The 12,689-nt window shown below is 47.7% G+C and overlaps 1 protein-coding gene across 1 annotated transcript in view; it reads left to right on the plus strand.

The window, feature by feature from the left end:
• Positions 1-10,512, plus strand: part of DRC3 (dynein regulatory complex subunit 3) — a 43,616-nt gene extending 33,104 nt beyond the window's left edge. Inside the window, exons 10-12 of the mRNA XM_049777018.1 lie at positions 1,461-1,584; positions 8,920-9,051; positions 10,219-10,512. Of these exons, the coding sequence (XP_049632975.1) occupies positions 1,461-1,584; positions 8,920-9,051; positions 10,219-10,332 (370 nt within the window). The 3' untranslated portion in view covers positions 10,333-10,512. The remainder of the gene's footprint in view (positions 1-1,460; positions 1,585-8,919; positions 9,052-10,218) is intronic.
• Positions 10,513-12,689: the final 2,177 nt, after the last annotated feature.

Here is a 12,689-nt window from a genome sequence, read left to right on the forward strand (position 1 = left end):
GGTTTGGCAACTATTTGGAATGTTCAAAGAATGTTCCATGGGGCAAAAGGAGTTTCCCAGCAGTGAGACAATGGTAGCCTTGTTAGCTTAAGGGTTTAATGGCAGGAAGACTGCAACCCATTTGCAGAAGTCCTGTCATGTTCACTTTCTTTTTTTTTTTTTTTTTTTTTTTTTTTTTTTTTTTTTTTTTTTTTTTTTGGTTTTCGGGCCACACCCGGCGATGCTCAGGGGTTACTCCTGGCTGTCTGCTCAGAAATAGCTCCTGGCAGGCACGGGGGACCATATGGGACACCGGGATTCGAACCAACCACCTTTGGTCCTGGATCGGCTGCTTGCAAGGCAAACGCCGCTGTGCTATCTCTCCGGGCCCTCATGTTCACTTTCTAATAAGTGATGCTCTCTTATTTGGGGAGCCACACCTCAACTCCTGTCTGTCCTGAGTTGTAGGTACATGTGCTCTGGGCTCTGGAAGTGGAGTAGTATCCCAGAGACATGTAATTATCATTTAAAACAATCACCTCAAGCTTTACTCAGTATCGTACCCAATGAGGTTTATCCAAGGCACAATTATTGCTAATTGAAATTATAAAACAAGCACCTAAAGTTAGATGATGGTGTCCAGGAGCTGACATTTGGACTATTCTACCATTGGTTTATTTGGGAGGGGGAACACAGGTAGCAGTGCTCAAGTTTTACTCCTGGATTTATGCTCAGGGATCACTCCTGGTGGAATTCAGGAGGTCCTATTTGGTGTTGGTGATCGAACCCAGGTCAGCCATGTGCAAGGCAAGTGCCCTGCCTGCTTTATTGTCTCTCTGGCCTCTCTTTTTTGCCATTTGGGAGGCAAACAATTGTGTGCCTCCCTTGGAAGCAACTGCTGTCACTCCCTTCAAGGGATGCCATTACAGAGGCAGAAAGTGGGCAAAATACAGGATGGGCAAAGCAGGGAGGCCAGGAGTATCCCTGAGGGAGGCCTCACTAAGGGAAAACCTACACATGAGGAGGTGGGGTCAGTAGGGCAGGTCCAGGGAGGACATTTCCAGCAGGTGGAGGAGGCAGCCTGGGAAAAGGCCTCAAGGACATACAGGAAAGGTCTGGCCACAGGAGGAGGCCTTAGACCACATTGGGGAGGGACTAGGAAATTCCTGGAGGTTGTAAGCACAGGCTGAGGGCCATCTCCTGGAACTCAGAGGACTCCCTCTGGTTGTTGTGGAGAAGAGGGCAAGCATGTGTCTTCATTGACCTGACCAGTCATCAGTGAAGTGGATGAGGGAGTGCTGAGGGAACACTGCCTCAGAGGTGGTGAGGTCAGTGGGAGGCGAGTACTGAAGTTAGTTCTGAGCCCAGGGGGATGGTGGTGCAGCTGGCAGTGCACAGGCACTTCAGCCCCCAGTGTGCTCGTGTCTAGAAGAGTGGCCTGACCTTCTCTGCCGCTGCCATTGCTTGACTCACAACTGTACGATGGCTCAGTGCCGGGACCTGGAGAACCACCATCATGAGAAGCTCCTGGAGATCTCCATCAACACTCTGGAGAAGATTGCCAAGGGTGACCTGGATGATGAGATGCCCGAGGACTTGCGCTCGGTGAGTGAGGGGCATGCAAGACACCAGGCGGCCAGATTCTAGGACTGGAACAAGCCTGAATCTGTCCCACTCCAGCCTCAATTTCCTCATCTGAAAATAGGGGGATGGTGACCCCTGTAGTTTGCAGAGAAGACAGATGAAGCTCCAGGTAGGGCTCTCAGCTCCAACAGGCCAGAGTGTATTTCTATGGGGCTTGGGACACTTTCAAGAAAATTCAGTACAAACAGATTAAGGTCTGTGATTCCTTCTAAAGCTCAGGAGGCCTGGGGGTCTCCTCCCATGATTCTTGGTGAACTGGCTCTAAGCAGGGCCAGAGGGTGTGGTGCTGCTAAAGCCCTTCAGAGCTGGGGATCATCTGAGCAGTGCTTGGGGCCACCAGGCACACAGCTGGCATGGAGGGGGGGCTACTTCGAGATCTTGAGGGCTGCACCTGGTGGTATTCTGAGATCATGAATTCCAAGGATCTAAGCAGGGTCTGCACCACACACTGCAAGTACCACTTGCTCCCTGGCCTTCCTGAGTGCTTTTTTTTTTCTTCTTCTTCTTTTTAAATTTTTGGGTCACACCCGGCAGTGCTCAGGGATTTCTCCTGGCTCTACGCTCAGAAATCGCTCCTGGCAGGCTTGGGGGACCATATGGGATGCCGGGACTCAGCCACTGTCCTTCTGCATGCAAGGCAAACACCTTACCTCCATGCTATCTCTCAGGCCTCCTGAAGTGCTTCTTAACCCTCAATGTGGCACTCGCCTCCCCCACCTCTGGGCTGTCACTATTTAGCAGTCAGTGGGACCCTGGAGTTACACGGGGCAAGCTTTCCCTCTGTGCAGGGGAGCGTAGTGTGGCCTAATGTCTCTGGGAAGGAGCCTGGGGGATGAGAACCAGGAGCCATTTCCATTTCTCTATCTTCTGCAACTCCATTTTTCAGCTTCATCTCCATATTATACCAGATGAAGCACCAATGTCTTTGCCTGAGTCCTCACTTCCTTCTGGCTACCTTAGAATTTCTTCTAAGCCAGAGATAATCTTTGGAAATTCAAACATAACAGCTTGTACTTTTGCCCAACACATGCCAACAGCTTCTGTCCTGCTGGTGCTTCTCCAACTGGGCCTGCCACCCTGCCTCCAAGACCCCCACCCTGGGCCCAAGCTATTGAACAGTCTCCCGGCTGGCTCTTCTCTTGCTATTCCATCTGGCAGATGTGCTTTTCTCTCAGGTCTCCTGTGTCTGGTTTGTTCTTGCCATTCAGATCTCACAGCTCAAATGTCAGCTCCTTGGAGAGGCCAGCCCTTGTTGCCTCCCTGAATAACCACTGTCACTCTCTCACCGACCCCATTAGTCAGGGCCTGCATCCTAATTCAAACACTCCCATTTATGCCCATTTACCTCCTTACACTATCTGAAGGTACATAGGGAAAGCAGGGGTGTCTTCTGCGCTCCCACAGGCCCTCTGGTGTCAGCAGTAGTGTGAGGCCATAAGCTATTCATTCCGTCCCCTAGTGCCGGGTGCTAGCTAAGCACTGCTACCATCCAGCAACATGAGGCAGAGCCATGGCATCACTGGCTCCCCTCTCTAAACACCTAGGCACAGTGATGCTGTCCTTCCAGAGCCTGGAATTGAACTCCAGAGAGACAGTCAGAGTATAGGAGGTGTCCCTTAAACAGTACCCAGGATGAAAACAGCCTCCTTCCCTCAGGATGAGCCTGAAGGCCCACAGCATAGAAGCAGATGGATAGACTATCCTTTGGCCATCTTTTTTCCTGCTAGAGTCACTCTGCCCAGTTCCACCTTCAGGAACCCTCAGGGCTGCATCTCACAGGAGTCCACAGTTTTCCACTTCCTCATTTTTGAGTCTGGTGGTTACACATACTCTCACTGACCTCATCACACCCTGGGATGCTACAAAGGCCTAAATGACATTATTCCATTCATGAGGGGACACTGGCAGAAAAAGCATGCTGACACGCCTAAAGGAGTGCTTCTGAGAACTGTGAGATCCAGAGCTAGAGTCCAACTATGGGGAGCTGCAGAACCCAGGAAATTGCTTGTGGTGTGGGTGCTATATCTCTGTTTGTTCTGCTTGTGGGTATACCCATGGTCCCTAGAGAAAGGGACTCTGCCTCTGGGCTAAGGGGCTGCCTTGGCCTTTGGCAGGATGGTGTTGAGTGTCTTAAGGGAGCCTCACAGTCAGCAGCACAGCCAGAGACTTTTCCTCTAGGGCCAACAGACAGGAGACTGTCCGTGGCAGAACTTCAGGCATTGAATCATGGCACAGTTAAGTGGTGGCAGTAGGGGTTGCTGTCCTGGGCAACAATTTGCTCCTTAATCTTTACATCGGCACAGTAAAATAGATCCCATTATGGTTCCCTGTTCCAGATGAGGAAGCTGAAGCACAGAGCTTAAAGGAATACTTCCAAAGACTAAGCAGAGACACAGAAGATTTGTGGGTTGACATAGGCTACTTGACACATATTGAGCATGTTACAAAACAAGTGTATTCTAAAGGAACAAGGCCCTTGATAACAAAAATCTGGTTTATATGACCTCATTCTTAAGAACATATAAGAGAAAAGCATACTAATATGATAGATGGTCTCTTTAAAACTCATTTCAAGGGGGGCCGGGAAGGTGGCGCTAGAGGTAAGGTAAGCCTTACAAGCGCTAGTGTAGGACGGACCGCGGTTCGATCCCCCGGCGTCCCATATGGTCTCCCCAAGCCAGGGGTGATTTCTGAGCTCATAGCCAGGAGTAACCCCTGAGCGTCAAACGGGTGTGGCCCAAAAACCAAAAAAAAAAAAAAAAAAAAAAAAAAAAAACTCATTTCAAGGGGCCGGATAGATAGTACAGTGGCATTTGCCTCGCAAGCAGCGGATCCAGGACCTAAGGTGGTTGGTTCGAATCCTGGCATCTCATATGGTCCCCCGTGCCTGCTAGGAACTATTTCTGAGCAGATAGTTAGGAGTAACCCCTGAGCACTGCTGGGTGTGGCAAAAGAAAAAAGAAAAAAGAAAAAAACCTCATTTCAAGGAGAACCAGAGATAGTACAATGGCTAAGGCACTTGCCTTGCACATAGCGGACCCAGGTTCAATCCCCAGCACCCTAAATGGTCCCAGGAATGATACCTGAGTGTAGAGCCAGGAGTAACCTTTGAGCATTGCTGCATGTGGCAAACACACACACACACACACACACAAACACACACACAGCCTTGTTTCAGAGTCAGAGAGATAGTAGTGGTTAGGGCATTTACTTTGCAAGCTGTCAACCTGGATTTGATCCCTGGGACCCCATATGGTCCACCAAGGAAGCTGGATTGATCTCTGAGCACAGAACCAGGTTTAAGCCCTGAGCACTGCCAACTATATTCCCAAACCCCCTCTACTCCACAAAAGAAGTTTGGGAAAGAGTAATAGTATAGCAGATAGGGCACTTTTCTTGCATGCAGATCATCTGGGTTTGATTTCCCAAAACAAAGCAAAATAAAAAAATCTTGTTTCAGTGCTGGGGATGAAGTTCAGCAGTAGAGCATTTACTTTGCATGTGTAAGACCCTGAATGCAAGATAATAACAAAAACACTCAGTAATATTAATTGTAAACAAAACTTTGTGATTATGATTGACCTATACCCATTCTCAGGCATGAACTCTATTTGAAAATTCTTCTTGGGGCTGGAGAAATAGCAGTGGTAGGGCATTTGCCTTGCATGCAGAAGGATGGTGGTTCGAATCCCGGCATCCCATATGGTCCCCGACCCTGCTGGGAGCGATTTCTGAGCATAAAGCCAGGAGTAACACCTGAGTTCGGCCGGATGTGACCCCCCCAAAAACAAAATCAAAACTTCTTGGCTTTTTTGTTTGTTAAGGTTAAATAAAATTGGACCACACCCAGTGCAGTGCTCCAGTTCTGGGGAACCATGTGGTGGCAGAGATTGAAAATTTGGGGCTCCTCCCTGACCCAGTCTTGAGCTCTGGAAAAAAAGCAGAGGAAGAGGGGAACTGGCAGTAAGGATAGTTGCTGAGTGGCACTGCAGGCACAGCTGCCTGGGGCAAGGTTAGTATGGCAGAGAGCATGTCACAGGGTCAAGATCCCATATCCAAATGTCACAATGAATCATGAATACCTTCAGGAGGCAGGAGGCTGGATATGTTCCTTGGGTGCTCTGAACATCCAGGTGGGCATCCAGAAGTCAGGCCAGGTCAGGGCTCCTAAGTGGGAGGAGGGCAGCCCAGAGACTTGCCTCTTCAAGTGTACAGAGATTAGAAAGGGTTGGCTTTGCTGATTTCTCAGTGGTAGAGGGCCCTACACGGTCACTGTGACCTGGGAGGTGGAATAGAACAATCTACTCTCATATAGAAGTGGATTCCAAGGGGCCGGCGAGGTGGCGCTAGAGGTAAGGTGTCTGCCTTGCAAGCGCTAGCCAAGGAAAGATGATCGTGACTGCGGTTGGATCCCCCGGCGTCTCATATGGTCCCCCCAAGCCAGGGGCAATTTCTGAGCACTTAGCCAGGAGTAAACCCTGAGCATCAAATGGGTGTGGCCACCCCACCCCCCAAAAAAAAAAAAGAGAAGTGGATTCCTCCAGCTCCCATCCAGCATTGGGGTAGTCTGGGGCAGAGACTTTATCAAAACTTCTCCAAAGTCCCTGCCAAGAAGTCATTTTGAAGGAAATTCATCTTTATTGTTAGGATGACAGAGAGCGATGCTCAGGAGTTATATGTGATTCTATGCTCAGGGACTGTGTAGTGCCAGGGATCAGACATGACCTCTTGCATGCAGAGTATGTGCTCCAGACTATTGAGCTATCACTTGGCTCCCAAGAAATGCATCTGTATATCTGCAAGAGGTACCCATGTATGGCCTACTGAGACGCACAGAGCAAGAACTCAGGTTACCAGGAGCAGTCACTGCTCCCCAAGGACTCAGCACACCCTGATTCTACCTCAGTGCTTCAAACCTGCAGAAACAAGAAGGGAATCTGGAATACTTGCCCCATATGAACTTTTTTCAAGATTGGGAGATGTTTCTAAGGACAGCAGCACATGACTGGCATGCAGAGCCCCCAGATTCCATCCCTGGCATCATATGGTACCCAGCATAGATCTGGGAATAGTCCTAAAGCACCAGGTGTATCATCAAAACCATTATAAGAACCATATGAGAAGGCAAACTAAGCAGCCATCCTAAGTCTAGAAACAAGATGCAACTAACATTTGAAAAGCACTGCTTTTACCAGGGCTAGAGCACAGGTATGAGAAAAACAAGTGAGGTACTGGATCTGATCCCTAGTAGCACTAACACCACAATAGATTGAAAACAAATAATTTATTATCTTTAATTTTTGTTGATTTTGGAGTGACATCCAGAATTATTTAGGGTTCCTCCCAGCATGGTGGTCAGGGGAACATGTGGTGCTGGGGACTGAGCCTAGGGTTCTACATATAAAGCATACACTCTGGTCCTTTGAACTCTCTCCCCAATCCACAAATTATTTCTTTAAACCATTTTCCTTTTCTTTTTCTTTTTCTTTTTTTGGTTTTTGGACCACACCAGTGACGCTCAGGGGTTACTCCTGGCTATGTGTTCAGAAATCGCCCATCTTGGGGGACCATATGGGATGATGGCTGGGGGATCGAATCGAGATCCGTCCTAGGCTAGAGCGCACAAGGCAGACACCTTACCGCTTGCACCACTGCTCTGGCCCACCATTTTCCATTTTTTATTTTACAAAGATCTTACCTCACTTCATAACCAATTCTCCACATAGTTTAGATCAAATGTGACTTTTGTTTTTGGGCCACATCCGGGAATGTTCACTAACAAGGGTTATTCTTGGCTTTGCTTTCAGGAATTATGCCTGACAGTGCTTGAGGGATCATATGGGATGCCAGGGATCAAACCAGGCTGGCCACATGTTGTACTATCTCTCTGGCCCTTGTGACCCATATTTGGGGGAATGGACTGGGGAAGTCATGCCCAGTATACTCAGGAACCATTTCTGACTTTGTGCTCAGGGATCACTCCTAGAGATGCTCATGACACTATACGGGGTGCTGGAGATTTGAACCAGTATTGCCTACCTACAAAGTGAGTGTCTTTTTTTTGGTTTTTGGGCCACACCCAGTGGTGCTCAGGGGTTACTCCTGGCTGTCTGCTCAGAAATAGCTCCTGGCAGGCACAGGGGACCATATGGAACACTGGGATTCGAACCAACCACCTTTGGTCCTGGATCGGCTGCTTGCAAGGCAAACGCTGCTGTGCTATCTCTCCGGACCCAAGGCGAGTGTCTTGATCTTGTACTATCTCTTCAGCCCTGTGACCTTTTTTTTTTTTTTTCTTTTTGGGCCACACACCACTCAGAAATCGCTCCTGGCTTGGGGGACTATATAGGATGCTGGGGATCGAACTGCGGTCCATCCTAGGTTAGCGCTGCCAGGCAAATAAATGCTCTACTGTTTGTGCCACTGCTCTGGCCCCCATGACCAATTTTTAAAAGGAATCTACTCTTTCACTGATGTGACAATTTTGTGGTTGTAGCTACTTTTATTTTTTACTTCTGGTTGTAGTTACTTTTAAAATCACCAGGATCACCACTTAAGTGCATATGCCTGAACCCTCTGTAGAGCAGAACCCCAGATCTTTCCTGCAGGGGAAGAGCATTTCTCCCCATGACTGTCCTAGCTGCATCTACCCACACTGGTCCAGACCTCTTTCCCTACATCAGCTCCTCTGACTGTCCCACATGGCATTCTCTGGGAAACCAGTATCCCACGAGATGTTAACAGACATTACACTGAAAAGAAGTCTGTGGCCAAATAAATAAAAAGCTGAAAAAGTTAAGAGGGCTTATTTTCCACAGGATTTTCTAGAGCCTTTTCTGGAAAAATACTTTATGACCTTTTTTGTTTTGTTTTGTTTTGTTTTTTTGGGCCACACCCGTGACACTCAGGGGTTACTCCTGGCTATGTGCTCAGAAATCTCTCCTGGCTCAGGGGACCATATGGGACGCTGGGGGATAGAACCGCAGTCCATCCTAGGTTAGCCATGTGCAAAGCAAAGGCCCCACCGCTTGTGCCTCTTATCTGGGCCCAAATACTTTATGATCTTTTACACAGGCCTGGCTCTACAATGGGAAGCAGGTGATTCAGAAAAAAGTGGAGGGGACTGGGAATGTGGCTTGGGAATAAAGGCACCAGCCTTGCAAGTCTGAGCTCTTGGTGTAATCCCCACCATTGCCAGTAAGGGAACTCTGATTCTTTTCTCTGTCCAATCCTTAGACACCACAGTGTGCTGTAGATAATAGTACACAGGCTCATTTGATCTTTCTTGCTCATCAGCTGTTTGTTGATAAAGACACAATTGTCAATGCTGTTGGGACATCACATGACATCCACCTCCTGAAGATTGACAATCGAGAAGATGAGCTGGTAACCAAGGTCAACTCCTGGTGCACACATTTAGTGGACAAGGTAAGTAAAGGCTCTCCGATTTAGCAGGCTGCCCCTGCTTTTCTGACTACCAAATGGAAATCTTCCCAAGGTGCTGCCTACTATTTGCAGTAACAGAAATAAGTAAAGATTAAGAATTACTCACTGAAGACCCAGTGAAACCTTATTGCTTTTTTCTTTTTGGGTCACACCTGGCAGTGCTCAGGGGTTACTCCTGGCTCTACGCTCAGAAATCACTCCTGGCAGGCTTGGGACCATATGGGATGCTGGAATTTGAACCATCATCCTTCTGCATGCAAGGCAAATGCCCTACCTCCATGCTATCTCTCCGGCCCCAAAATCTTTTTTCTTTTCTTTTTTTTTTTTTTTTGTTTTTTTTTTTTGTTTTTTGGGTCAGACCCAGCAGCGCTCAGGGACCATATGGGATGCCGGGATTCGAACCACCGACCTTCTGCATTAAAGGCAAATGCCTTACCTCCATGCTATCTCTCTGACCCCAATCTTTTGTCTTAATTCTTAGACCATTCTGGTGGTGTCAGGGGCTATTCCTGACTTTGGTGGTCAGAAGTGTACCCTGGCAGTGCTGGGGTTTTGGTTTGTTGATTTGGTTTGGAACCATACCCAGCAGTACTTATGGGTTACTCCTGGCTCAAGGAAACTCTTGGTGGGCTCAGGGGACCATATGAGATGTCAGAAATTGAACCATGATTGCCTTTGTGCAAGGCAAATGCCTTACTCGCTGTGCTATTGCTCTGGTCTGCAGTGCTAGGGTTTTGAACCTGGGTTTGCCACGTGCAAGGCAAGTGCCTTATTCCTGTATAATATCGCTGGCCTGCCCAATGAGACTTTATTTTATTTTTTAAATTTTATTTGTTTTGGGGTTACACCTAGCAGTGCTTAGGGGACCATACAGGATGCCAGGTATTGAACCTGGTCAGTTCTGTGCAAGGTAAGTGCCTTCCCTGCTATACTATCATGTCAGCTCCATGCCCAGTAAGACTTTAAAATCCCCTTGCTTCACTATTTTTCTAACTCCAACCTCAAATATAGTAAGAGGTGAGCTTTGAAATAAATGATGGATGAAACTAAGCAGATTTCAAAGAACCACTGTCCTTCTTTAACCCCAAACCAGAGAAACAGCAATAATCATGTATCTAACACAAGCTTGCTGGGTTTTGGTCTTCTCAGATTCACAAGGATGAAATAGCAAGGAATCGCAAGCGAGTGAAGGAAATCAATCAATTCATTGACCACATGCAAAATGAACTGGACAACTTGGAAATCAGTGATGTTTTAGATTAGGGAGTTTTGTGAAATGCCTTGTGAAAATGCAACCTTGGGCCCAACTTGCATGCACACCTAACAGCACCTAAGAAGAGTTATTGGGATCATTCACAAATCCCTCTCCTGGAAGCTGTTCTTTCCTCACCCCTGAAAGAAACATCCAGTTGTAAAAAAAATTAAATAAAGAACTTAATTCTTCCCATTTCTTAAAAATAGAAGAACAAATTCAGGGTTGGAGCTATAGTACAATGAGTAGGGAGCTTGCCTTGTGTGGCTGACTTAGGTTTTATATCCCTAGCATTTCATATGGACCCCAAACAAAACAAAACCAAAAAAATCATCAGAATTACACGTGTGTAATTACACGTGTGAGGTAGAGAAAAAAGGACAAGCAGACAGCTTAGCTGGTGTCAAGGCCAGTCTCCCAAGTGTGTCTTTCTGGGCCTGCCAGTGGGTAACTCCTGGCTAAGCCACATGGGTTTTACCATACCATTTCCTCTGATGTGCCAAAGTGGGGTGGTGCTGGCTATGGATAGAAGCCAACCCAGATCGATCCCTGCTCAGGTGCTAAGGAGTAAAGCAGGAGATAGTGCAGTTCCCAGGCCATCCCACAAGAAAAAGCTGCTGCTCCTAGTGACTTGGAGCTTGGCCAGTGGAACCCAAGGGTGTGCCAGAGGTTGAGACCATAAATTGGGCCTCCCATGTCACCTCTACCCTGAGCCTCATCTTGTAACTGGAGATTTAATGGCACCCACTCTGAACTTGGTGGAAGGATTCAGGGAGAAAATGTGGGAAGTGGCAAAGCCAGTGCCAAGTGAATGAGGTGCTGCCATTTTGTTACTCAGATATTCAAGGACACGTGGCAGAGATAGCCTTTGAATGAAAGTGGCTTGAGGGGGGGGGGGTAAAAAAAAAAAGTGGCTTGAAATGCTCAGATACCAGGCTTGCTCTTCAAGTCTATGTTGTCCCATAAACATGGATCTCACTGCTTGTCTCTTTGCTTTTTCCACTCCGTAGAGAAAAAGGGTCTCTCTTCCTCTCCCCTTACATCCTCTAAGTAAGTTTCATTCGATAAAAGCTATGTTTTGTTTCACATCAAAAAAAAAAAAAAGGGAAAGAAAGGAAAGAACAAAAAAAAGAAGAAAGAAAGAAAAAGAAAAGAAAAGAAATAAACTCACACTCTACCTGCTTCCTTGTCCTGGGACCCCTTGCTACAGAAGTTCCCACCAGGGGCCGGGAAGGTGCGCTAGAGGTAAGGTGTCTGCCTTGCAAGCGCTAGCGTAGGATGGACCAATCCCCCGGCGTCCCATATGGTCCCCCCAAGCCAGGGGCGATTTCTGAGCGCATAGCCAGGAGTAACCCCTGAGCGTCAAATGGGTGTGGCCCAAAAACCAAAAAAAAAAAAAAAAAGGGGCTGGAGAGATAGCATGGAGGTAAGGCGTTTGCCTTTCATGCAAGAGGTCATCGGTTCGAATCCCAGCGTCCCATATGGTCCCCCGTGCCTGCCAGGAGCAATTTCTGAGCATGGAGCCAGGAGTAACCCCTGAGCACTGCCGGGAGTGACCCAAAAACCACAAAAAAAAAAAAAAAAAAAGAAGTTCCCACCAGCCTCACAGCACCAAGCAAACTATCTGGTCCCAAGGAATCTTGACCTGAATGCAACACTGTGATAACTGTTTTTTTTTTTTTTTTTTTTTTGGTTTTTGGGCCACACCCGGTAACGCTCAGGGGTTACTCCTGGTTATGCGCTCAGAAGTTGCTCCTGGCTTGGGGGACCATATGGGACGCCGGGGGATCGAACCGTGGTCCGTCCAAGGCTAGTGCAGGCAAGGCAGGCACCTTACCTCTTGCGCCACCGCCCAGCCCCGATAACTGGTTTTTGACCTAGAAATAATACTGTTTTCTTCTTTCAAAAGTTATCTTTTTTTTTGTTTTGTTTTTGGGCCACACCCGTTTGACGCTCAGGGGTTACTCTTGGCTACGTGCTCAGAAATTGCCCCTGGCTTGGGGGGACCATATGGGATGCCAAGGGATCGAACCGCGGTCGTTCCTACACTAGTGCTTGCAAGGCAGACACCTTACCTCTAGCGCCACCTTCCCGGCCCCCAAAATTATCTATTTTAAAGCAGTAGACAAGACAAAGGATTTGCTTTCAAAAGATCATTAAACTGAAAACCGGGAAAAAAAATACCTTTCAGATTGAGGCCACAGTAAGCTGTGTGTTGATGATAAGTCTATTCCCAGAGTGGGACTCTGGTCACTGGTGTGGATAGCAGAACCTGCAGTGGGAGGTAAGCTGTCTGTTGGTAAGATCCAGACACGGCAACAGGAATGGAACAAAGTGAAGGCATAAATGATAGCAGGGCTGGTCATGG

Source organism: Suncus etruscus, chromosome 7 (genome assembly GCF_024139225.1).
Source record: "Suncus etruscus isolate mSunEtr1 chromosome 7, mSunEtr1.pri.cur, whole genome shotgun sequence".
NCBI lineage: Eukaryota > Metazoa > Chordata > Mammalia > Eulipotyphla > Soricidae > Suncus > Suncus etruscus.